The sequence below is a fragment of the Oncorhynchus mykiss genome, chromosome 5 (genome assembly GCF_013265735.2).
Source record: "Oncorhynchus mykiss isolate Arlee chromosome 5, USDA_OmykA_1.1, whole genome shotgun sequence".
Classification (NCBI taxonomy): Eukaryota; Metazoa; Chordata; class Actinopteri; order Salmoniformes; family Salmonidae; genus Oncorhynchus; species Oncorhynchus mykiss.
Genome location: NC_048569.1, coordinates 48,755,562 through 48,780,995, shown reverse-complemented (window position 1 = coordinate 48,780,995; position 25,434 = coordinate 48,755,562). Strand labels below are relative to the sequence as shown.

Sequence of the window (25,434 nt, the reverse complement as noted above, 5' to 3'; positions counted from 1 at the left end):
CATACACATTAAACACAATAGATACTGTCTATATATCAGACCCTTCACTTTTTCAAAATGTTGTTACAGCTCTATTCTAAAAGGCATTAAATACTTTTTCCCCCTCATCAATCTAAACACAATACCCCATAATGACAAACCAAAAACAGGTTTTTAGACATTTTTGCAAATGTATGGAAAAAAAGTATTATGGGAGAAACACAGTACTTTGTTGAAGCACCTTTCGCAGCGATTACAGCCTCGAGTCCTCTTGGGTATCAAGCTACAAGCTTGGCACTACTGTACATGGGGAGTTTATCCCATACACCTCTGCAGATCCTTTTAAGCTCTCCGGTTGGATGGTGAGCGTCACTGCACAGCTTTTTTCAGGTCTCTCCAGAGATGTTCGATCGGGTTCAAGTACGGGCTCTGGCTGGGCAACTCAAGGACATTCAGGGACTTGTTCCGAAGCCACTCCTGCATTGTCTTGGCTGTGTGCTTAGGGTCGTTGTCTTTTTGGAAGGTGAACCTTAACCCCAGTCTGAAGTCCTGAGTTCTCTGGATCTCTCTGTACTTTGTACTGTTAATCTTTCCCTCGATCCTGACTAGTCTCCCAGTCCCTGCCGCTGAAAAACATCCCCACAACATGTTGCCACCACCATGCTTCTCTGTAGGGATGGTATTGGCCAGGTGATGAGTGGTGCCTAGTTTCCTAAAGACAAGACACTAGGCATTCAGGCCAAAGCCTTCAATCTTGGTTTCATCAGACCAGAGAATCTTGTTTCTCAGTCTGAGAGTCCTTTAGTTGTCTTTTAGCAAACTTCAAGTGGACTGAACAGATGATAAACCTCAATATTAATATCAGAGCCCAGAATGTCCCGAGAGATCCAAAATTCAGTCAATACCAGAATATCCGGATTTGTCTGCATAACCCAGATCTTGGTGTAATCCAGTTTAGGAAGTAAGCTCCTAATGTTCAGATGCATCAACCCAAGTCCTTTACAAATTTTAAAGTCACAATTTTAAAATCCAACTCAAACAAGCTAGGTTCAATAGGCGGTTGCAGGCCCTGTCTGATGGTTGATATTGATATAGTTGTAATGACTATAAGATTGCATAGAACTGCACCATTTGGTCTATCCCTAATAGTAATAGAGGAAGGAAAAATATTGGAAATGCTTTTCCAAGGTTAACACCATAGGGCCTGAGGCTGCAGCCAATGTCAATACGAGGAACTCTCAGAGTAACCAATGATGGAATGTTAGAAACGGACATACATGAGCTTTGATTGCTATCATGCAACAGTCCAAGCCCTCTACGTGATTTGGGGGTGTTCAAGTTTATGGAATTCACATTTGAACTTAAAGCACTGGGTGAGCAGACCACAGTGAACTCATCTTTTGCGCTAACAATAGCAGATCTAAGAGTGGAGTTCATATGAATGGGTTAAAGATTACAACTGACAACAGTACGATGATAATGCTTACTACCTCCCATCCTTTCTATCTGAGCGGGGCTTGGTCTGTCTCCGAGTCAATGTCTTAATGCAGTCTTGAAATATGAAGAGAGGGTCCAGGCTCCTGGGATGGGAGGTCGGGGTAGGATGGGAAGGGCAGGTGTGAGGGGAGAGGTGACTTCACTAGGGAGATCAGCCCTTGGCCAGTCAGAGAGTGGCAATATTGTAGTGAGGCAGTGGCACAATGACCAGGCTGAGGAGTAGAAGAGGAAAAGGTCTCAGAGGGGGACCTATCCAGGATACTCTGCAATGTCTTAATTTGCTCCTGGACGTCCAGCTCAGACATATATTCCTCAATAAGCTGACAGTTTCCACATTAGTAATTTGGCTGGCCAATAGTGCAGCTCCTACATGGGATTGGATGTCTCACCATAGTCTCTGAACGTGGTTGCTGCCAATCTGTAAAAAGTCAGTTTCCCCATGTGGCAGAAAGTGGTAGACCCATTTTGGAACAATTCTGTTAAAATCCATGCAAATAAAATAGGTTGTTGAGGAATCAGCTAAAAGTCAACCAATCCACACATTGAGATAGTTAGTTAGACTGAATCACACAGTTTGTAGGATCACCACTGTTATAGGCAGCAAGCCAAAACCCAATCACAAACTAGTGTTGGGTTCTAGCTTGAAATATACTTATTCATGTTACTGTACGAGAACTTATTGATTACTTTACATATCTAATGAATGTCTATGTTGGGGTCAATGGAAAGTGGATAAGAACTAGGTGTATGGAAAGATACTGAGTGAGGAAGGGGGAGTGCAGAAAGTTTACATTTGATCAAAACATGGTATTGTTAAATCTCGTGGCTCCTAAAGAGGGAGGCAAAGGTCTACAGTCTGGTTTCAGTCACTGATAAGGTGGTTCGTGGATAAGGGAAGAGCGAGAAATTCGGCCCGAGGTCAGGTCAGATGTAGTGAGAAGGAACAGTCCTATCCCACACACATACTTCCATGCCCATGAAGGTTCTAGCATGAGGCAGGGCCATGACTCCAGTGAGAGGAACCAATTAAGTTCATGACTAGCAACAGAGGTATTGGCTGTCGAGATGTGCAAAGAGTTGACTCCGCCTAGTAGGAGGGTATAAATATATGTGCTTGTGTAAACATCTCTTTGTCTTTGCTCCCAGTGGGTGAATGAACTTGGTTTGAGCTTTTTCTAGTTTTTACTCTGTTTGTTCAGAACCTAACACTAGAAACCAGACAGCACTAGGACCCACAATAAACACAACCAATGCGCCAAACTGGCCAACATAACAACAGCAAAGAGAGAGTGGTGACTTACTCAGTGCGATTAAATGCTGAGGCCGATCAAAACAGCAACGCGATGGAGGCTGTGTTACCAGTATGATAGCCAGGAGAGAAGCACCTTGGAGCAGATGTAGTTTCCAGTACAGGCCGATGGAAAGCCGAGAGGGTGGCAAGCGCTACACCTAAAAGCTTTTCAGTTTTTTCAACTTTTTTAGTTTAGGAGTCATTTTACAAGCCCTGAATTTATTAGATTATTCCTGACTGTTTGAAATGCAGTGTATTGACCTTTTAATTTAGCAACAAAGCTCATGTAGAGAAAACAAAACAAAATAATTGAGATATACAGTTGAAGTCGGAAGTTTACATACACCTTAACCAAATACATTTAAACTCAGTTTTTCACAATTCCTGACATTTAATCTGAGTAAAAAATCCCTGTTTTAGGTCAGTTAGGATCACCACTTTATTTTAAGAATGTGAAATGTCAGAATAGTAGAGAGAATTATTTATTTCAGCTTTTATTTCTTTCATCACATTACCAGTGGGTCAGAAGTTTACATAAACTCAATTAGTATTTGGTAACCATGCCTTTAAATTGTTTAACTTGGGTCAAACATTTCGGGTAGCCTTCCACAAGCTTCCCACAATAAGTTGGGTGAATGTTGGCCCAATCCTCCTGACAGAGCTGGTGTAACTGAGTCAGGTTTGTAGGCCTCCTTGCTCGCACACGCTTTTTCAGTTCTGCCCACAAATTTTCTATGGGATTAAGGTCAGGGCTTTGTGATGGCCACTCCAATACCTTGACTTTGTTGTCCTTAAGCCATTTTGACACAACTTTGGAAGTATGCTTCCATTTGCGACCAAGCTTTAACTTCCCGACTGATGTCTTGAGATGTTGCTTCAATATATCCACATAATTTTCTTGCCTCATGATGCTATCTACTTTGTGAAGTGCACCAGCCCCTCCTGCAGCAAAGCACCCCCACAACATGATGCTGCCACCCCCGTGCTTCATGGTTGGGATGGTATTCTTCGGCTTTCAGGCCTCCCCATTTTTCCTCCAAACTTAACGATGGGCATTATGGCCAAACAGTTCTATTTTTGTTTCATCAGAACATAGGACATTTTTCCAAAAAGTACGATCTTTGTCCCCATGTGCAGTTGCAAAACGTAGTCTGGCTTTTTTTATGGCGGTTTTGGAGCAGTGGCTTCTTCCTTGCTGAGCGGCCTTTCATGTTATGTCGATATAGAACTCTTTTTACTGTGGATATAGATACTTTTGTACCTGTTTCCTCCAGCATCTTCACAAGGTCCATTGCTGTTGTTCTGGAATTGATTTGCACTTTTCACAGCAAAGTACGTTCATCTATAGGAGACAGAACGCGTCTCCTTCCTGAGCGGTATGACGACTGCGTGGTCCCATGGTGTTTATACTTGCGTACTATTTTTTGTACAGATGAACGTGGTACCTTCAGGCATTTGGAAATTGCTCCCAAGGATGAACCAGACTTGTGGAGGTCTACAATGTTTTTTTTCTGAGGTCTTGGCTGATTTCTTTTGATTTTCCCATGATGTCAAGCAAAGAGGCACTGAGTTTGAAGGTAGGCCTTCAAACATTCAATTGACTCAAATGATGTCAATTAGCCTATCAGAAGCTTCTAAAGCAATGACATCATATTCTGGAATTTTCCAAGCTGTTAAAGGCACAGTCAACTTTGTGAATGGTAACTTCTGACCCACTGGGATTGTGATACAGTGAATTATAAGTGAAATAATCTATCTGGAAAGAATTTTTGGAAAAATGACTTGTGTCAAGCACACAGATGTCCTAACCGACTTGCCAAAACTATAGTTTGTTAACAAGAAATTTGTGGAGTGGAGGAACAACGAGTTTTAATGACTCCAATCTAAGTGTTTGAACTTCCTACTTCAACTGTATATTGTGATTTGACCATAAATGTTGAAAAAAAATCTAGAAATCTTTTTATTCCATACTGGTCGCATATCTCTACTCTTGTAGAAGAGCTTATTGTAAGGGTCAGTGTTATCTGTGTAGCTTACATAATGAATGTGATAGCTACTTACTCTGTCACTGATTCCTGGCTGTTGGTGTGGTGGTAGTTTTGTTGTTCTTGCTGTGCTCTTCTTGGCATGCAACTTCTGCTGATGACTTAACAAACAAACAAAGCAGAGCTCCTCAAATTACCTTCTAAGTCCATGCAGAGAGGAGGATCGTGATCTCAACTGTCTCTGGCCCAGGATAAACTACTGAAGCTCTGAAGCCAAGAAGACACCCACTACAGTGGATTGATTGTGTGTGTGTGTGAGTGTGAGTGAGTGAGAAGGACTGTTCATCCCACACAGGCTGTGTGTGTGCATTGTGTGTGAGAAGGACTGTTCATCCCAAACAGGCTGACCCAGTCCTTTCCCCTGTCTGACCTCTGACCCATTTCTGTGTGTGTAGGTGCGATATCGTAGAGACAACCTCTCTGGCCGGCAGCTCCAGCACTTCCCCATGCTGGATAACCTCATGAAGGACATGTGTGATGGCGCCGCTCTGCTGTCAGTGGTGCACTTCTACTGCCCCGAATGTATGAGGCTAGAGGGTAGGTTGTCTTCTAACTGCCTTGAACTTATGAGTTCAGAGGTATCAAGCATACCGGATCCGGCCTGCGAGCCGATTCAATGCTGGTGGTTTGAGTAAAAAAAATGATAACTCAATCTACATTTAAATTACTACAACCTAATAGAAACTGTGTAGAGATGATAATAGACCTGTATAAAGTCTCTTCACTTGAATCATCAAAGCGCCAAGCATTGAACATTTAAAAAAGGATGGTTAGAGGACAATTTTATGCAAATTTTGACAGCAAGGAAGTATTGCCTATTTTCAGTGCGGCCCTCTGGACCTCGGTGAAGACCGAATGCGTCCCACGGTGAAAAATTTGTTACACGCCCCTGGGCTAGAGGGCACCCAAAGGAGGACGGAATATGGGTGTCCTCCGGCTACACCATGGTGCTACCTCAAAGAGTACTGTTGAGGCTACTGTAGACCTTCATTGCAAAACAGTGTCTCAGTGATTAACTTTTTAAACTTCTCACTCTATTCTAAATATGCACCATTCTGGTTTTAGATCTGGACATAGCACTGTTTCAGCCACTATGCTTGTTTAATGTGATGTGGTAAATTGCCTAGATCATAAAAAACATTGTCCTGCCCTATTTATAGACCTTTCCAATGCATTTGACATAATATTCATCTGTACGCAGATGATATGGTTATGTAAGCCATCGCACCGACTGTTGACCAAGCTATGTTAGAGCTGCAATCGGAATTTGTTGCATTACAGAAATCCCTTGTTGATTTAAAACTTGTACTTAATGCGGGAAAAACAAAATAAATGTTCTCTAATTCACAGACAAATCTCTGATGGGCTACATATTAAATAATCGAATGGCTCTCTCATCGAGCTGGTTCCCGCCTATAAATATCTGGGCATCTGAATTGATAAAGGTCTAATGTTTAAAAAACAAACAAATTGTGATGTGATAGTTAAAAAGCTAATTTAAAATGTGCTTATTTTTTAGTAATAGATCTTGCCTCTCCATGAACAGAAGGAAGCAGATTGTGCAGTCAACTTTCCTGACAGTTCTTGACTCTGTTGACACCATTTACCAGAATTCAGCAGCCACTACTCTTAAACCTTTGTATGCCGTCTACCGTAGCGCCCTTCGTTTTATCACAGGTGACAGGTTTAATACTCACCACTGCATCCTGTATCAGAAGGTCGCCTGGACCTCACTAAAGTTCCGTAGATCACTTCATTACTTTCTTCTTGTTTACAAAGCTCTGCTCCACAAGCTTCCAACATACTTCACTTCCCTATTTACTAAAATAAATATGAGATACCAAACACATTGGTTAACTCTTGAGGTTCCGCTTGTCTCCACAAAGTTTGGTAAATTCACCTTTAGATTTAACGCACTGCAGTTATGGAATACCTTACAAAACAAATTGCACCTGAATTCCTGGGTGCTGATAGGGTAGTTTAAAACACTCTTATTACATGAGTTTACTGACATGTGCAATTGTTTCAATTTATTATTATTATAAGTTATGTAATAACCTGATGTAATGTAATTGTTAGGGATGTGCAATATATCAGTGAACATATTGGAATCGGACGATATTAGCTAAAAATGCCAACATCGGTATCAGCCCGATGTCTAGTTTAACGCCGATGTTAAAAACCGATGTCAAAGCTACCGTGCATACCTATATAACGTAGGAGGGAAGGAAGCAGATTGACATGACGTAATGAAGCCAAGTAAAATTTTGCTTTACACGTGCAACACAGCATTCCTAACCTAGTCCACACAATGTCTGCTGTGTGGATCGAGCAGTCATTTGAAAGGGTAAGAAAATTTCAGCGAGACAACTCAAAAGCGAAATCCATTAAAGCCAAGATAATGGAATTCATTGCCCTTGACAATCAAGCGTTCTCTGTCGTGGGACTGGTCGAGCACTGGTTCACACTACCAAGTTAGCTATTTTTCAGATGTTGCCCTACATGAGTTGCACAGTAATAGCGTCACTGCTATTAGCTTCACGACATGCATACTATGGAATGCCATTTGGGTCTTTGCATGTCAAAAAAATACAGTAGCACTGTCAAAGCTGTTCAAAAAACATCTGCAAACAAGCAAACACTGGCCAAGAACGATGTGTTTACAATACCGCCATGGTAATAAAGCAACTTCTGGGGTAGCTAGCTTTAGCTTGGTACCTAGCTAGCACCAATACAACCAGCCTGAAAACAATGACCAGTAGAAACTGCAGTCATTTTCATTATTCTTAGCAAGGATTTAGGAATCCTTGTGAGTACTTATTAGCTAGTTTGCCACTTGTTGTTCGCCTATTGAAATTGAACTTCAGTTCATGAAAATAAATAGCTAGCCAGCTACTTAACCCTGTTGCCCAGAGCTAATGTTATAAGCAGCCAGCTAGCTTCATCTGACTAGTGAGGCTCGACCGGACTGGGTTATGTGTTGTGAAGCTGGCCACAATAAGGATTAGGCACAATAGTGGAATTTGTGGTTTGCCTTCAAAATAAAAGTATGTCATTGACAGTGATGCAAATGAATAGAGATAGTAGAGTTATGCCATACTTTTATTTTGAAAGTTAATCGCAAAGTCCACTATTGTGACTAATTCTTATTGTGGCTAGCTTCACATGGATGAGTCCGACCACCATTAATCAAATTAGAACTGTCTTAGAAATTAGAGTTATTTTAGATGATGACACGGCATCCAAAGTTTTAAGAGTAGTGGCTGCTGAATTCTGGTAAATGATGTCACCAGAGTCAAGAATTGTCAGGAAAGTTAACTGCACAATCTGCGTCCTTTTATTCATGGAGAGGCCAGATCTATTCCTAAAAAATAAGCCTGTTTTAAATCTTAGCTTTTTAACTATCACATCACAATTTTTTTTTTTACGTTAGACCTTTATCAATCCAGACGCCCAGCTAGCTAACTATAGCTACTGAAACAGATTGTCATTTTGCTATGTTTTTGGGGAAGAACATTGTTTGCAACCTTGAGCTAGCTAGCTTTTTTTTATGACTAGCACTGTAGGTGCGCGAGACAACATTACCAGCATCATAGAATATGTATTGATGAATCGTTGTGACATATGAAATACGAGTGATAGTGTAATCAATGTGTAATAACTACGTAAAAAAATTAGGAACACGTTCAATTATTATGTGACGTGCAGTCATATTCATGTCCTGATTATTCAACAAGCTTATTTGACCCAAATGGCGTTCCATATAGATCTTGGTTGAGAATGAAATGACTGAACAAATGAACAATGAAAAAGCACAGCAAGTAAGTGAAACAAATAGGTTTTTATTATGTTTGACTGGTAATGTGGACATACGTAGACTACCGTTCAAAAGTTTGGGGTCACTTAGAAATGTCCTTGTTTTTGAAAGAAAAGCACATTTTTTGTCCATTAAAATAACATCACATTTATTTAAAAAAATAGAGTGTAGACATTGTTAACGTTGTAAATGACTATTGTATCTGCAAGATATTATACTGCGGCAAACAACATTACCGTTGGAACTTAATTTGGCCGAAAAAAAAAGAAAAAAGAAAAACACTTGGTTTAAATCTTCACAAAAGATTTGAAGCTGACAAAATATAATTGTTTTAAGATGGTCATACTATGGATCATTTAGCTATTTGATTTTGAATTTTAGGTTCCTTTGGGTAAAAAAAAGAATATTTAAAAAAAAATATTGGATTTGGCCTTCACTACTATAGCCCAGAGAAACACATTAATTAAATGGCAAAAAAGACAGTCAAAAAATAAATCAGAAGAAACAAGGTTTTGAAGTGTTTGTCCTGTATCTAGCAGATAATGTATAAGAACGTTTCGGAAATATATACACTACCGTTCAAAAGTTTGGGGTCACTTAGAAATGTCCTTGTTTTTGAAAGAAAAGCACATTTTTGTCTGTAAAATAACATCAAATTGATAAAAAAATACAGTGTAGACATTGTTAACGTTGTAAATTACTATTGTATCTGGAATTGCTGTCCTCCATAGGGTACTGTAGACCATGTTATTCTTTTGAAGAAGCTGTCCTCCATAGTGTGCTGCAGACCATGTTATTATATTGAAGAAGCTGTCCTCCATAGTGTACTGTAGACCATGTTATTCTGTTGAAGAAGCTGTCCTTCATAGGATACTGTAGACCATGTTATTCTGTTGAAGAAGCTGTCCTCCATAGGGTACTGTAGACCATGTTATTATATTGAAGAAGCTGTCCTAAGGGTACTGTAGACCATGTTATTCTGTTGAAGAAGCTGTCCTCCATAGGGTACTGTAGACCATATTATATTGAAGAAGCTGTCCTCCATAGGGTACTGTAGACCATGTTATTCTGTTGAAGAAGCTGTCCTCCATAGGCTACTGTAGACCATGTTATTATATTGAAGAAGCTGTCCTCCATAGGATACTGTAGGCCATGTTATTCTGTTGAAGAATCTGTCCTCCATAGGGTACTGTAGACCATGTTATTCTGTTGAAGAAGCTGTCCTCCATAGGGTACTGTAGACCATGTTATTCTGTTGAAGAAGCTGTCCTCCATAGGCTACTGTAGACCATGTTATTATATTGAAGAAGCTGTCCTCCATAGGATACTGTAGGCCATGTTATTCTGTTGAAGAATCTGTCCTCCATAGGGTACTGTAGACCATGTTATTCTGTTGAAGAAGCTGTCCTCCATAGGGTACTGTAGACCATGTTATTATATTGAAGAATCTGTCCTCCATAGGGTACTGTAGACCATATTACATTGAATAAGCTGTCCTCCATAGGGTACTGTAGACCATGTTATTCTGTTGAATAAGCTGTCCTCCATAGGGTACTGTAGACCATGGTATTCTGTTGAATAAGCTGTCCTCCATAGGGTACTGTAGACCATGTTATTCTGTTGAAGAAGCTGTCCTCCATAGTGTACTGTAGACCATGTTATTCTGTTGAAGAAGCTGTCCTTCATAGGATACTGTAGACCATGTTATTCTGTTGAAGAAGCTGTCCTCCATAGGGTACTGTAGACCATGTTATTATATTGAAGAAGCTGTCCTAAGGGTACTGTAGACCATGTTATTCTGTTGAAGAAGCTGTCCTCCATAGGGTACTGTAGACCATATTATATTGAAGAAGCTGTCCTCCATAGGGTACTGTAGACCATGTTATTCTGTTGAAGAAGCTGTCCTCCATAGGCTACTGTAGACCATGTTATTATATTGAAGAAGCTGTCCTCCATAGGATACTGTAGGCCATGTTATTCTGTTGAAGAATCTGTCCTCCATAGGGTACTGTAGACCATGTTATTCTGTTGAAGAAGCTGTCCTCCATAGGGTACTGTAGACCATGTTATTCTGTTGAAGAAGCTGTCCTCCATAGGCTACTGTAGACCATGTTATTATATTGAAGAAGCTGTCCTCCATAGGATACTGTAGGCCATGTTATTCTGTTGAAGAATCTGTCCTCCATAGGGTACTGTAGACCATGTTATTCTGTTGAAGAAGCTGTCCTCCATAGGGTACTGTAGACCATGTTATTATATTGAAGAATCTGTCCTCCATAGGGTACTGTAGACCATATTACATTGAATAAGCTGTCCTCCATAGGGTACTGTAGACCATGTTATTCTGTTGAATAAGCTGTCCTCCATAGGGTACTGTAGACCATGGTATTCTGTTGAATAAGCTGTCCTCCATAGGGTACTGTAGACCATGTTATTCTGTTGAAGAAGCTGTCCTCCATAGGGTACTGTAGACCATGTTATTCTGTTGAAGATGCTGTTCTCCATAGGGTACTGTAGACCATGTTATTCTGTTGAAGAAGCTGTCCTCCATAGGGTACTGTAGACCATATTATTCTGTTGAAGAAGCTGTCCTCCATAGAGTACTGTAGACCATGGTATTCTATTGAAGAAGCATTCCTCTATAAGGTACTGTAGACCATGGTATTCTGTTGAAGAAGCTGTCCTCCATAGGGTACTGTAGACCATGTTATTCTGTTGAAGATGCTGTCCTCCATAGGGTACTGTAGACCATGTTATTATATTGAAGGAGCTGTCCTCCTAATTGTACTGTAGACCATGTTATTCTGTTGAAGAAGCTGGCCTCCATAGGGTTACTGTAGACAATGGTTTTCTGTTGAAAAAGCTGTCCTCCATCGGGTACTGTCAACCATGTTATTCTGTTGAAGAAGCTGTCCTCCATAGGGTACTGTAGATCATGTTATTCTGTTGAAGAAGCTGTCCTCCATAGGGTACTGTAGATCATGTTATTCTGTTGAAAAAGCTGTCCTCCATAGTGTACTGTAGACCATGTTATTATGTTGAAGAAGCTGTCCTCCATCTGGGCAGACAGATTCTGTAGTGCCCTTTCCTTTATGTTTATGGCGACGACGGAGCTTTAGATTTAAATTCTTATCAACTGAGCCTAAATTGATCACCTAGCTACGTTGTCTGCTTTATTACCATACAGTAAATGGAGCACTCACCTGAACCCGATGATCCTGTGTGTGCGCGTGTAAGTAGCGTCAAGATCTGTCCTTTTCTTCTACCCATTCAAAATAATGTGAATACGTCCACGATTAAGGCTATTGTCTCTGCCATCTCGCTAGCTACAAGTTACCCTGCCCAGCTACGCGCCACAACTTTTGTGCTGGAATAGAAATATCGCGACGAACATATCCTAAGGGGAAGAATTTTTATTTTGCCAACAAAGAAAAGGTCAATAATGTTGTAAAAGTAACTAGGTAACGGATTACATAAAAACTAACGCGTTAGGTTATTAGTTACCACAAAGTATTGAGTACTTTAAAGTCATCCCCCAACACTGGTCGTGTTTCTGTACTAGTTATATTGTGTCTCTCCTCGAGAGATTACAATATGTATGACAAGGTTAGCTAATATAGCCTCATTCTAACAGTGAAGTAAAAATCAATCATATTTATTTTTAAAGCCCTTTCTATGTGTCTTCCAGATATTTGCCTGAAAGTGGTGTCCTCCATAGCAGACAGCCTGTACAACATCCAGCTCTTGAGGGAGTTTTGTAATGAGTACCTGAACCGAAGCTTCCACCTGCGTCCAGAAGATGTGCTGTATGCTCCCCCAGTGCTGAAGGTGAGCCCCCATTCTACTACTTTACCTCAGTGGAGAAACAGAGGCTATCATTCTTTCTTGATTAGCCTCACTCATTGCTTCTCATAGTGCATTGTAGGAGGTCAGACCTCTTCCATTGTGTTTCAGGAGGAATTTAGGAAATACAAAGAGACCCTGTTTGAATACTTTTAATGTATATCTCTGCTCCCTCCCTTCTGTGATTCAAACTAAATAAGGGGTTCCATTACATGGCTTTAACCTATCCAATCCTATCAGAACATTGGCCAGTTCTATAAAGAGGGAAGTAGGATGCATCTTGAAAGCATTTAAACAGGACCTCAATGCACTCACTACTAGCAGACATACAGGTAAATGCCAGAATAAAGGAAAGACCAACATAAAGGGTCTTAATAGGGATTTGGGCCACAACAAGCCAGAACAGCTTAAATGCACATTGACATAGATTCTATAATTGTTTGGTGTCGCATCCCTCCAATAGAGTTCCGTTCTTCCACAAGAAATTCCATAATTTTTTGTTTTGGGTCGTGGAAAACTCTGTCTCAATACACTATGTATCCCTCATTTGCTTAAGTGTTTCCATTATTTTGGCAGTTACCAGTTATTTAAACACTCTCCAATGTTGTGGTGTTGACTCTGTTGTTTCTGACATCTTTCCAAAGCACAATGTCATGGTGTTCATCGCAGAGCTATTCTGGTGGTTTGAGATCCTCAAGCCCGACTTTGTCCAGCCCCGGGACTTGCAAGAAGTCAAAGACGGTACAAACGTTGTATTCTTCTTCTTATAATATATTATTTTACACTGTTGTATAATATGTGCTACTGCCTTTCATTCATACAGAGCCAATGTTTTCATCAGGTTTTTTGAATTTGTCTTTGAGCTACTCATAAGAACACGAATCTATAAGGTTCCTCAGTGTTTTGGTTGACACTCTTTGCCATCAATCTCATAGTGAGGTCACTGCTGCAGCCCAAGGATTCCCGCCCCCATGTCTCCATCTCCAATGCTACCAAACGCAGCTTCCTGGCCACACCTGGCTCTCCTGACATCATAACAACGTCCCAAAGCCCAGATATCTGTAACAGGTACTACTTGAAACTCACTTTTCTGTCAGTCTGTTTCTGTCTGTGTGTTATCTTAGTTTTCTGCTAGGATTGGAATAAGCCTTTGCTCACGTGTGTGTGTGTGCGCGTACCTGTGTGTGTGCAGGCGTGCTTGTGTGTGTCAGGGTTTCTGTTAGCCGGTAATTGCTGGCTTTTGGCCGATTTAAAAATAAATGAAAAGTTGATAAATAAAATTGTAACCGGCCAAATTGTCCAGAGCTGACATGCTACTGAGGAGAGAGAGAAAACAAGAGAGGAGCCTCGGCCTAGGCTGCTGTTGATGGCGAAGTTGGAGGCCTTTTTCATTGAAGTAAAATATAGTGAAAAGCCTAAAAGGCAGGGCTTTAGACTGCGACCCTTTGACTTGGCTGTGCGAGTTCAAAAATGTATTGGTTATATCGGTGCGGGCTGCAGATTCAGAATCATTCACCTCACTAAAAACGTCCTATTTTTTTAGGAGGCTAAAACCATGATTTGGTCAAACAGTAAAGTACTATATCCTCATGATTTCTGTAATGAAAGTGTCTACATGCCAAAGTACCTGTTTCGCGGGGGCATGCTGCTGCACTCTCTCCTTTTTGGGCTCCCGAGTAGCGCAGCATCTCAGTGCAAGAGGCTTCAATATGGTACCTGGTTCGAATCCAGGCAGTATCACATCCGGCTGTGATTGGGAGTCCCATAGGCCGGGGTAGGCCATCATTATAAATAACAATTTGTTCTTAACTGACTTGCCTAGTTAAATAAAGGTTACATAAAAAAATATATACACTAGTTTGGAATCACTTAGAAATGTCCTTCTTTTTGAAAGAAAAGCTATTTTTTTGTCCATTTAAAATAACATCAAATTGATCAGAAATACAGTGTAGACATTAATGTTGTAAATGACTATTGTAGCTGGTAACGGCAGATTTTTAATGGAATACAGTGGGGCAAAAAAGTATTTAGTCAGCCACCAATTGTGCATGTTCTCCCACTTAAAAAGATTAGAGAGGCCTGTAATTTTCATCATAGGTACACTTCAACTATGACAGACAAAATGAGAAAAAAAATCCAGATCGAGGGAGATTATCAGTGGTCTTGTATGTCTTCCATTTCCTAATAATTGCTCCCACAGTTGATTTCTACAAACTAAGCTGCTTAGCTATTGCAGATTCAGGCTTCCCAGCCTGGTGCAGGTCTACAATTTTGTTTCTGGTGTCCTTTGACAGCTCTTTGGTCTTGGCCATAGTGGAGTTTGGAGTGTGACTGTTTGAGGTTGTGGACAGGTGTCTTTTATACTGATAACAAGTTCAAACAGGTGCCATTAATACAGGTAATGAGTGGAGGACAGAGGAGCCTCTTAAATGTGCCGAAGTACTATCTCACAGCTGAAACCTTCACTTTTGCGCAGACATTTAGAAACGAAACATGCACATTTTATTTGGATTTCATGTAAGGACAAAAACAAAATAGTTCAAATTAGTGAAGTGAAATGTTAAAAATGACTTGCTTCAAACAATTCAAAAAAATTGATAAGTGGTGCGTGCATGTGTATTCACTCCTTTTGCTATGAAGCAAAAATAAATAAATAAGATCTGGTGCAACCAATTATCTTCAGAAGTCACATAATTAGTTAAATACAGTCCACTTGTGTGAAATCTGTGTCACATGATCTGTTACATAATCTCAGTATATATATATATACACACCTTATCTGAAAGTCCTCAAGAGTCTGCAACAACACTCAGTAAGGGGCACCACCAAGCAAGCGGCACCATGAAGACTAATGAGATCTCCAAATATTTGCATCTTCAAAGTGGTAGGCATATTGTGTAAATCAAATGATTACAACCCCCATAGGTTGTAAAGCAACAAAATAGGGAAAATGCGAAGGGGGGGGTGAATACTTACACAAGTCACTGTATGTCCGTTACGTTTATATGTGGTCAATTAAGGAAGACATCCTCTTCTGGAAACCAGGATGACAGGAAAGGATATTTTTAAAGTACTGGACAGCTTTGTGACATCAAATGGACTTGGTCAAGATGTGTTGGTATCTGTATTGATGGCGCAAAAGCCATGACAGGGAGACATAGTGGAGTGGTAACGCGCGTACAAGCAGTTGCTCCCAACTCCACTTGGGTACACTGCAGCATCAACCGAGAAGCTCTTACTGCCAAGGGAATGCCTGACAGCTTGAAAGATGTTTTGAACACTACAGTGAAAATGGGGAACTTTGTTAACCTCTAGGGTATGTGGGATGCTAGCGTCACACCTTGTCAACATCCAGTGAGATTGCAGAGTGCCAAATTAAAATTCAAAACATTACAAACAGTAACCAGCCAAGTAGAAGAGTTACACAAGTCAGAAATAGAGCTAAAATTAATCACGTACCTTTGATGATCTTCATATGGTTGCACTCAGAAGAAATTAATTTATTCCATAAATGTTCCTTTTGTTCGATAAAGTCTCTTTATATCCAAAAACCTCCGTTTTGTTCTCGCGTTTTCTTCAGTAATCCACAGGCTCAAACGCAGTCACAACAGGCAGACAAAAAATCCAAATAGTATCCGTAAAGTTTGTAGAAACATTTCAAACAATGTTCATAATCAATCCTCCGGTTGTTTTCAGCCTAAATAATCGATAATATTTCAACCGGACAATAACGTCGTCAATATAAAAGGTTAACAAGAAAGGCACTCTCTCGACTGCGCATGAAAAAGCTCTGTGACACAGCAGGGTCCACTCATTCAAACTGCTCTTACTCCCTCATTTTTCAGAATACAAGCATGAAACAATTTCTAAAGACTGTTGACATCTAGTGGAAGGTATAGGAACTGCTGTAATGGCATTGAATAAAAACAAAAAAAAGAGAAGAAAAAATCCTGCTTCCCGAATGGATTATTCTCAGGTTTTTGCCTGCCAAATCAGTTCTGTTATACTCACAGACACTATTTTAGCCGTTTTTTGAAACTTGAGTGTTTTCTATCCAAATCTACCAATTATATGCATATCCTATCTTTTGGGCCTGAGTAGAAGGCAGTTTAATTTGGGCACGCTTTTTATCCAAAATTCCAAATGCTGCCCCCTACCCTAAAGTTAAAGCAAGGCCCCTAAACTCGTGTATTTTCTGCATTATGCAGTGATATGGGTTATCAAGGAGAAAAGTATTGACATGTTTTTTTTAATTGAGAGATGAGCTTAAAGTTTTCTTTACTGACCATAATTTTCACTTGTCTGACTGCTTGCATGATGACAAGTTTCTCACACGACTGGCCTATATGGGTGATGTTTTTTCTCGCTTGAATGATCTGAATCTAGGATTACAGGAACTCTCTGCAAGTATATTCAATGTACGAGACAAAATTGAGGCTATGATTAAGAAGTTGGAGCTCTTCTCTGTTTGCATTAACAAGGACAACACAGGTCTTCCCATCATTGTATGATTTTTTGTGTGCAAATGAACTCAAGCTTACGGACGATGTCAAATGTGATATAGCGAAGCACCTGAGTGAGCTGAATGCGCAATTACGCAGGTTGTCACGTATACTCCCTCTCCGGCCTCTAGGTCATCAGGCTGCTAATTATCCCACACACCTGTCACCATCATCAAGCGCACCAGTGCCTCATGACACTCACCTGAACTCCTTGATTACCTTCCCTATATCTGTCACTCCCTTTGGTTCTTTCCTCAGGTGTTATAGACTCTGTTTCATGTCGGTGCGTTGTTTGTGTTTACTGTTTAGTTTATTTATTAAAACACTCACTCCCTGTGCTGGCTTCCGGACTCTCAGCGCACTCGTTACAGAATAACACCTCACCTAAGGGAAGCGTCAGGAAGTGTTTTTTTTGTCAGTGTTAATGACGTCGGGTCCGGGAGCTGATACAGGCTCTCATGCCTCCGTCAGATCGCCAGGATACCCTGCCTCAGCCAGCTCGTCTGGCTTTTATGCCTCCGCCAGATTGCCAGGCTCCCCTGCCTCAGCCGGCTCGTCAGGCTTTCATGCCCCAGCCAGATTGCCAGGCTCCCCTGCCTCAGCCGGCTCGTCAAGCTCCCTTGCCTCAGCCGGCTCTTCGGGCTTTCATGCCTCCACAAGATCGCCAGGCTCCCCTGCCTCAGCCAGCTCGTCGGGCTCTCCTGCCACAGCCGGATTGCCACGTTCCCCTGCCTCAACCAGCTCCCCTACCTCACCCGGCTCGTCGGGCTTTCATGCCTCTGCCAGATCGCCAGGCGCCCCTGCCTCAGCCGGTCTGTCATGTTCCCGCACCCCAGCCAGCTCGACAGGTACCCGCGCCTCAGCCGGCGTGACATGTTCCCGTGCTTCAGCAGGGGTGACCGGTCCGCTTTTGATCCCTGGGTTCATCCCCTTTGTCGGCGTCCTGCGGCTGGAGCTGCGCGTCGGGGAGGGGGTGCTGTCACGTATACTCCCTCTCCGGCCTCTAGGTCATCAGGCTGCTGATTATCCCGCATACCTGTCACCATCATCAAGCGCACCAGCGCCTCATGACACTCACCTGGACTCCATCACCTCCTTGATTATCTTCCCTACATCTGTCACAACCCTTTGGTTCTTTCCTCAGGTGTTATTGACTTCATGTCGGTGCGTTGTTTGTGTTCATTGTTTTGTTTATTTATTAAAGCACTCACTCCCTGTACTTGCTTCCGGACTCTCAGCGCACTCGTTATACAGGTACTTTCCCGAAACGGATGACACAAACAACTGGATTAGTTATTCCTTTCATGGCCTGCCTCCAGTCCACTTAACAATATCTGAACAAGAGAGCGAAATTGGATTCTGTGAAAATTGAATTTTGAACCACTGGCAAATTTCTGGATAGGGCTGCGCTCAGAATATCCTGCCTTGGCAAATCGCAATGTTAAGACACTGATGCCCTTTGCAACCACGTACCAATGTGAGAGTGGATTCTCGGCCCTCACTAGCATGAAAACTAAATTCAGGCACAGACTGTGTGTGGAAAATGATTTAAGACTCAGACTCTCTCCAACATTGCAGAGTTATGTGCATCCTTTCAAGCACACCCTTCTCATTAACCTGTGCTGAATTATTCACGTTTTTGATTAACAAATAAGGTTTAATATGTAAGATGGCTAAATAAAGAGCATAATGGTTGATTATTATTATTTGTGCCCTGGTCCTATAAGAGCTCTTTGTCACTTCCCACGAGACGGGTTGTGACAAAAACAAATTCTTATGTATAATAAATGTATTGTATTGTGTGTTTGCCTTTGCGGGCTTACAATGATGGCAAAAAACAACATTTGTGAATGCGCTGACCCTGGTGCTAGAGGGGGTACGCAGCTGGAAGTTGAATGTTTGAAGGGGTACGAGACTTTAAAAAGTTAGGGAACCACTGTTTTAGGCTTACCAGAGTTAAGCATTATATTATATTTACAGAAAATATTCTAATTGTAATATCGTAATCGCATATCTCGATCTCTCTCTCTTTCTCTCTGGGACTAGGCCTAAGCTTCTCATGTGTGGCCTAATGGGTTACATACCCGATGCATATGGATGACCGGTACATTTCTCAAATGTCCGATAAATTCAAATCTTCACTGTCAATTGTCCAGCGCCAAATTCTCCTGACGCAAACCCTGGTGTGTGCGTGTTTGGGAAACTAATGCCCGATTTCTTTCTTTTGCAGTACCAAAGTCAGTCCTGCGTCTAGCCCCTCACACTTATTACTCCCACTGAGACAGAGGCAACAGAAGTCCATACAGGAGAATGACACCTCAGGTAAGATTGACTTGAACTGTACTATGCTAAATTGTATATTTTCTTTTCACATTGTCCTTTTTATGCCTAATAAGGCCAGCCCAGCACGGTTTGGCTTGCTCCTATAGTGTAAATCGGGCATTTATTTGACATTTTATTTAAGCAGGGAGCCACCATTAAGACTAGGATCTCTTTCACAAGGGAGCCCTGCATGCACAATTTCACAAGACAAAATTAAAAACAAGTCAAATACAGCACAACACAAATATAAAAAAAAAACAATGACATTCCTCAATAAGAAGGTCCGCAAGCACCAGAACATCCAATTGTAATTTATTTTGTATTTGGTTTCAGCAATGAGTTGCTTTTTAAAAATAAAAGCAGATATACCTAGTTCGGTGGAGACCCGAGCATCCTTGAGTTAACTAGCATGAGAAGCATGAAACATGAGAAGCACAATATCAGACTTAGTACTGTAAATTAGTGATGTTAATTTTCACAAATGAGTAATGCTCATCACAATTTTGGATTTTTATCTCAATCCCATAATGTCACAAAGGCATTATAAGGCTATTGTTTAATATTTTGTGTCTGTGTTTAGGGCAGAGAAACAGGTCCAACTCTCTGTCACGTGTGGACAGTCAAGTTCAGGGGTCAAGCCTGGCCTGGCCAGAGAGAAGACAGAGGTGAGTGGTTCATTTAACATTTCAGTAATGTATGCTGAAACAAGATAAATGAAAAGCGAGATTTCAAGTATGTGCAGCTAGGGAAGGTGAACTACAACAGTGTCCTTTCATACTTCTCAGAACCCTTTCCACCTGCATGTTCAAGTTCACCTCTGGCTTCGTTAGATAGTGATGTTGAAAGATATTGTTATGGCAGTATCATGGTCTTGCTTTGATCTTTCTCCTCTTTCCTCCCCTCTTTTCATCTCACCCCGTTCTACTCTCCCACTCACTCCCCTCCCCACCCACCCACCCAGACCCCTTTCCCAGCCGGTGCCCTACGCCCTCCACTTCCCCCTGGAGAGAGAGTGCGATGGCCTGAGCCTGGCCCACTCCATCGGCAAGGACAGCCTGGGATCCAACATCATCAGCATCACACCCAAACACATGCCTGGTGGGCCGGGGATGGGTGTACAACTGCCCCCCCACAGGCTCAACGGTCAGGACATGATGGGCCACATCCGCTTCAAGGACAAGGAGATGGAGGAGGAAGAGCTGGTGGCCATCATCCACCCGGCGGCTCTGGCCAGGTGCTACGGCCCCCATGCCTCCCCCGAGAGTGACGAAATGGAGCAGGACGACCTGGAGGTCCAGAGTGTGGTGACCTCCAGAGTGTCCAGTGCTCGGCACGCCTACTGCCTCGCTGCCCCTCACCCCGACCCCCAGGCTGAGAGTTTCTACCTGGAGCCCCTGATGCCAGCCGTCTTTAAGACCGCCAAAGAGAAGAGCATCAGCCTGAACAAGGAGGAGGAAAGCGGGGAGAGTACAAGCAAAGCGGTCCTTAAGAGAACCACTGAGGGTCTTAATTGCACGTTCACCCCCATCCCCAATGTGGAGGCCACCTCTGGTCCCTTCAGACCACCCACGAAGGGGGGTACGGGTTCTTCTCAGCTCCCTCTGATGGGGGCAGCAGAGCCCATCACCAGGGATCAGTCTTGTGGCTTCTTCCTCCACCTGTCACCGGAGCCCGGGGACCAGACGACGACCTTCTTGGGGCTGGCACCGAGCTACAGCCCCTTCCCCACCGCCATTACTACAGCTTGGGTGGGCCGGGACTCATACTCTGAGATTGCAAACCTGGAAGAGGAGGAGGAGGAGGAGGAGGATCAGATGGAGCTGGCCAAGGAAGTGGTGAGGAGGGTCATGGGGAAGTGTCTGGAAGAGGGAGGGGAGAGCAAAGGGGAACCGGAGGGGGGCGAGGGCGAGTCGGCCAAGCTCCGGGAGGACATGAAGGTGTGCGAGCGCGAGGACAAGGAAGGCCTGGAAGCCTGGAGCGGACCGTCCAGCCCTTGCCTTAGCACGGCGTCCTGGGCCAGCAGTGTGTGCAACAGCGGCACCATGCGAATGACCAGCTTTGCAGAGCGCAAGCTCCACCGAAAGGTCAACAGCTTTCTTGACAACTGCTCCAATAACAGCAGCTCCCAAAAGACCACACCCAATGGCTCGGAGAGCGCCCCCTACACTCTAGGAGGCTTGTGGTGCCTGCAGGCTCCTAGCCCATGTCGGCTGGCTAAAGACGGCGCTTTGCGGGTCAGAAAGGAGGTTGGCACCACCAACGTCCTGGCCTCAGAGCTGGTGCAGCTCCACATGCAGCTGGAGGAGCAGCGGCGCGCCATAGAGCACCAAAAGAAGAAGATGGAGACCATATCGGCGTGCCAGCGACTCAAGCTGGGCAAGGCTGCCTTCCTCGACATTGTCAAGAAGGGGGGTGGCAAGAACAACACGCTGCCCCAGCCCCTCAAACACCTGGAGACCCAATATCAGACGGCCGGCAAGGACAAAGCTTGCAGGGACGACTCGTGTTTGGATGTCCTGAAGGGTCAGAGGAAGGAGGGACAGCAGCAGAGGGACAGGGACAACAGAACAAACAGTGGCGGTGCAGGGCCGCCGGACGAGGCGGGGGTCGAGCCAGACCTGAGCGAGTGTAGCCGCTCCATAGAGTTGCTGAATGAAGCCATCGGTGCCATTCAGCAACAGATGATGCAGCTGTCTCTACAGCAGGACCGTCTGATAAAGCAGAGCGTCCAGTCACCCCTAGGGGTTCCGCATGCCGCCTCCCTTCTATCCCTGCCATCAGCCCCTACACCCACCCAAGACACCTCTTCAATTCCTTCCTCAGACTCCACCGCTACCCCCACCGACTCCAAATTCCGCCCAGCCGTGCATTTCATGGAGACCATCACCACCGCTCCACCCGCCCGCCGCCCTCCCAAACTGAGCTCCGGATGCAGCCCCAGGACCAAACCCGCAGAACTCAAACTGACCAAGGAGAATGGCATGCCGGCTTCCAAGACCGGCACCCCTGCATCCAACACAGACCCTAGGCGCTCCCCGGGGTGGCACGCCACCTCCCGAGGGGAGCAGGATAGGGACCGGAGTCAGAACAGCAGCCCCACCTGCGTGATATTCACAGAGAGCCCAAGGGCCTTGGAGAGAGGCACGCTCCGTAGCACCACCTTCAAGATCAGAGATGAGGCCAACCAGCGCAGCCACAGAGACAGGCCCATCCTTAACCCTAAGCATACCCCCTGTGGCACCCCTCTCACACACCACTGTGTGGACGTGGCTGAGGGGCGGGAGCGTAGCGGCTCAGGGAAGGAGATCGAGCCCGGCAAGGAGGGAGGTCGAGGGAAAGGCCAGCTGATCGAGGTAGTCCTGTCTGACCTGAAGGAACCATCGGCGGGAAAAGACTCCGATATAGGGGACACCTCGGCAGACGGAGAACAGAAGTCAGGACTGGGTTTCTTCTTCAGGGTAGGAATTTTACTAAAAGTGGCAGCATCTCAATAGTCTCTCCCCGTCTGAAGTAATGAATTTCCCCTTGAGGGCCAATACATTTGTATTAGGGCTGTCAAAGTTAACGTGTTAATGACAGTTAGCTTTTACAATTGTAATTTATTTGTAAAAAAAATTTCACCCAAAAGGTTGGTGAGAAACCCTTAAAGGTCCAATGCAGCCATTTTTATCTCATTATCAAATACTTTCTGGATAACAATTAAGTACCTTAGTGTGATTGTTTGCAATTAAAATGGTCCAAATGAAATAAAAATTGATTCTCAGGCAATAATTTAGCTAGGACTGTCTGGGAGTGGTCTAATTTACCACATGGTGATGTCACCATGGAAGGTCAAAACTCCGTCCCGCCAAGACAGGCAGAAATTTCAGGCGGTCTTTTCAAACAGCTCTTACACTAAAGGGGCATTATCATAATTTTCACAATTTCACAGTATTATTCCAACCTCATAAATATGCACTGATTGTACCAAACATTATGAACACCTGCTCTTTCCATGACTGACTGACCAGGTGAATCCAGGTGAAAGTTATGAGCACTTGTTAAATCGCTGCTGGGTATTTCACACTCAACAGTTTCCTGTGTGTATCAAGAATGGTCCACCACTCAAAGGACATCCTGCCAACTTGACACAACTGTGGAAGCATTGGAGTCAACATGGGCCAGCATTCCTATGGAACACTTGGACACCTTGTAGAGTCCATGCCCTGACGATTTGAGGCTGTTTTAAGCTGCACGCATGGGCAGGTGGGCAGCTCCCCTCAGACTGCGCATCTGGGCAGAGAAACACGAGATTGAACTTCACTGAACTTTCTAGTTTTCCTCTTTAGTTAATACTATCAACATTTCGCTGTGCTGTCTGAATAGTGCTCGAATCAACGCAATATTAGCCACTTTCAATGTAACATACCGAAACAAAATTAACAATGCAAGACTTGGTATGCAAAACTAACTGTGCAAGATATTTTCTTATAGGCAGCTCTCATTGGTGTAGGATTCTATTTCATTGACATGCATGACTCAGCCCGTACTCTACACAGACCGGTGCGCCATTATCAAGCAGAGCTGCAGAAGGACCTATATGCAAATTGCCATATATGGATCTGTGCCATTCACTTTGAACTGGACAGCATGAGCAGTCTCGACTAGATGCGCTTGTTTTGAGATCGAAGCGAGAGTTGCATGTAGCCGCCACTGCACATGTGTTCATATTCTTTGCTATTTAGTGACTTATTAGCCCAGTCAACAATGGGGGAGTGGTTGCTTCCTACAAGAGAAAAACATTTTTGCATTTCTAGACAACTTTGAAAAGCAAGTCGAGTGAAGAGCTTTTTTTATGGCTTAAAGGGGCAGTGTTGTTTTTTGAGACGGTCTTGAATAAGCTAAGTCGCCAATAGGCAGATGCTAGCATAATTGATCTGATTCTCTGTAATAATGGTATGGGAATAATAATGAATTGTATTTTGTAAAGTGGTTTCTTTCATCAAACAACAACATTTGGATAAGCAGGGTAATGTCAAGCCCTGCATGTTTTTTCAAAAGTCTCATGGAATGTAGGCTTACATTGAACACCACACAGGCTGACTGATAGGACAGCTATTTCCATGTTAAAATGTTATGGGATGCATTTTCTCCTCAGTGTTCACAGTAAACTCGTGCCGGAAGTTGCACAGAATTTTCGTAATGTTTAAGTTTGCCCTCAGCAGACCTGAAATTTGCTCAGTGCCGAAAAAACATTAGAGGGAATATTGGGTCCAACTCAATAAATTACGAAGGTGTTCTTAATGTTTTGTACACTGTGTATATAAAACCAGGCTAATCATGTTCACTGCACTGGGCCTTTAACCCATATCAAAATTGAAATTAATCTAAATTAATTACTGAAAATCATGCAATTAACCCAACTAATTTGTGTTGAATTTGATTGATGAAAGCACCGGACAGGGGAACTGAAATTCCCAAAGAGGCTTATTGCTTTAACCGATTCAGAGTTTTCAGATCAGTGCAGATTTTGTCATGTGCCTTAGCAATGAAATGGATATTGTTCTAGTAGTAAATCAATTTGCCCCCCCCCCCCCCCCCCCTCCCAAAGGACGATGAGAAGATGGCAGAGGATGAGAGGGCAAAGCGTCGTGCTCACTTTCTCCTCAAACAGCAGCGGAAGATGGAGGAGGCACGGCTCCGCAAACTGCAGACGGAGGCTGAGAGCGAACAGAAACGAGACGAAGCCAGGTACAAAATATAGATTTGTACTAGTGAGCTGTTCCCAATGGCCACCTCTTTGAGAGAATGGGGAGAGCAAGTAGTCCATTTCTGAAATATTTAGTAAATACATTGAAAAAGTGTAGTACCACCTACTGTAATGGAGTATGTATGATCTGAACAGGTATAAAGCCAAGGTTGGTGAATTACTGCCACCTACAATTAAGGAATGTTTGCTTAGAAATATAATTATTGGCTGCCCCCTACTGCTGACCTGAATGGAATTACGTGATCCTTCCTTAACCCATAGCAAGTCATACCAACTTGACTACTACAAAATGGTGAACGCCCTCCATGGCGCTTCCCATGCTGTCACAGAAGCAGCCATTGAGAAGAGCTCTCTAGTATCTCAATTATACAAACACATCAGTGGCTGGT

General features: G+C 43.2%; 1 protein-coding gene across 3 annotated transcripts in view; it reads left to right on the top strand.

Annotated features, from left to right (window-relative positions):
- Positions 1-25,434, top strand: part of LOC110523989 (calmodulin-regulated spectrin-associated protein 1-B) — a 117,568-nt gene that overhangs the window by 66,555 nt on the left and 25,579 nt on the right. For all 3 annotated transcript variants that reach the window (XM_021603235.2, XM_021603234.2, XM_021603236.2), the window contains exons 6-13: positions 5,208-5,349; positions 12,318-12,457; positions 13,117-13,213; positions 13,408-13,540; positions 19,205-19,296; positions 19,877-19,961; positions 20,258-22,754; positions 24,887-25,026. In XM_021603235.2, the coding sequence (XP_021458910.2) occupies positions 5,208-5,349; positions 12,318-12,457; positions 13,117-13,213; positions 13,408-13,540; positions 19,205-19,296; positions 19,877-19,961; positions 20,258-22,754; positions 24,887-25,026 (3,326 nt within the window). The remainder of the gene's footprint in view (positions 1-5,207; positions 5,350-12,317; positions 12,458-13,116; positions 13,214-13,407; positions 13,541-19,204; positions 19,297-19,876; positions 19,962-20,257; positions 22,755-24,886; positions 25,027-25,434) is intronic.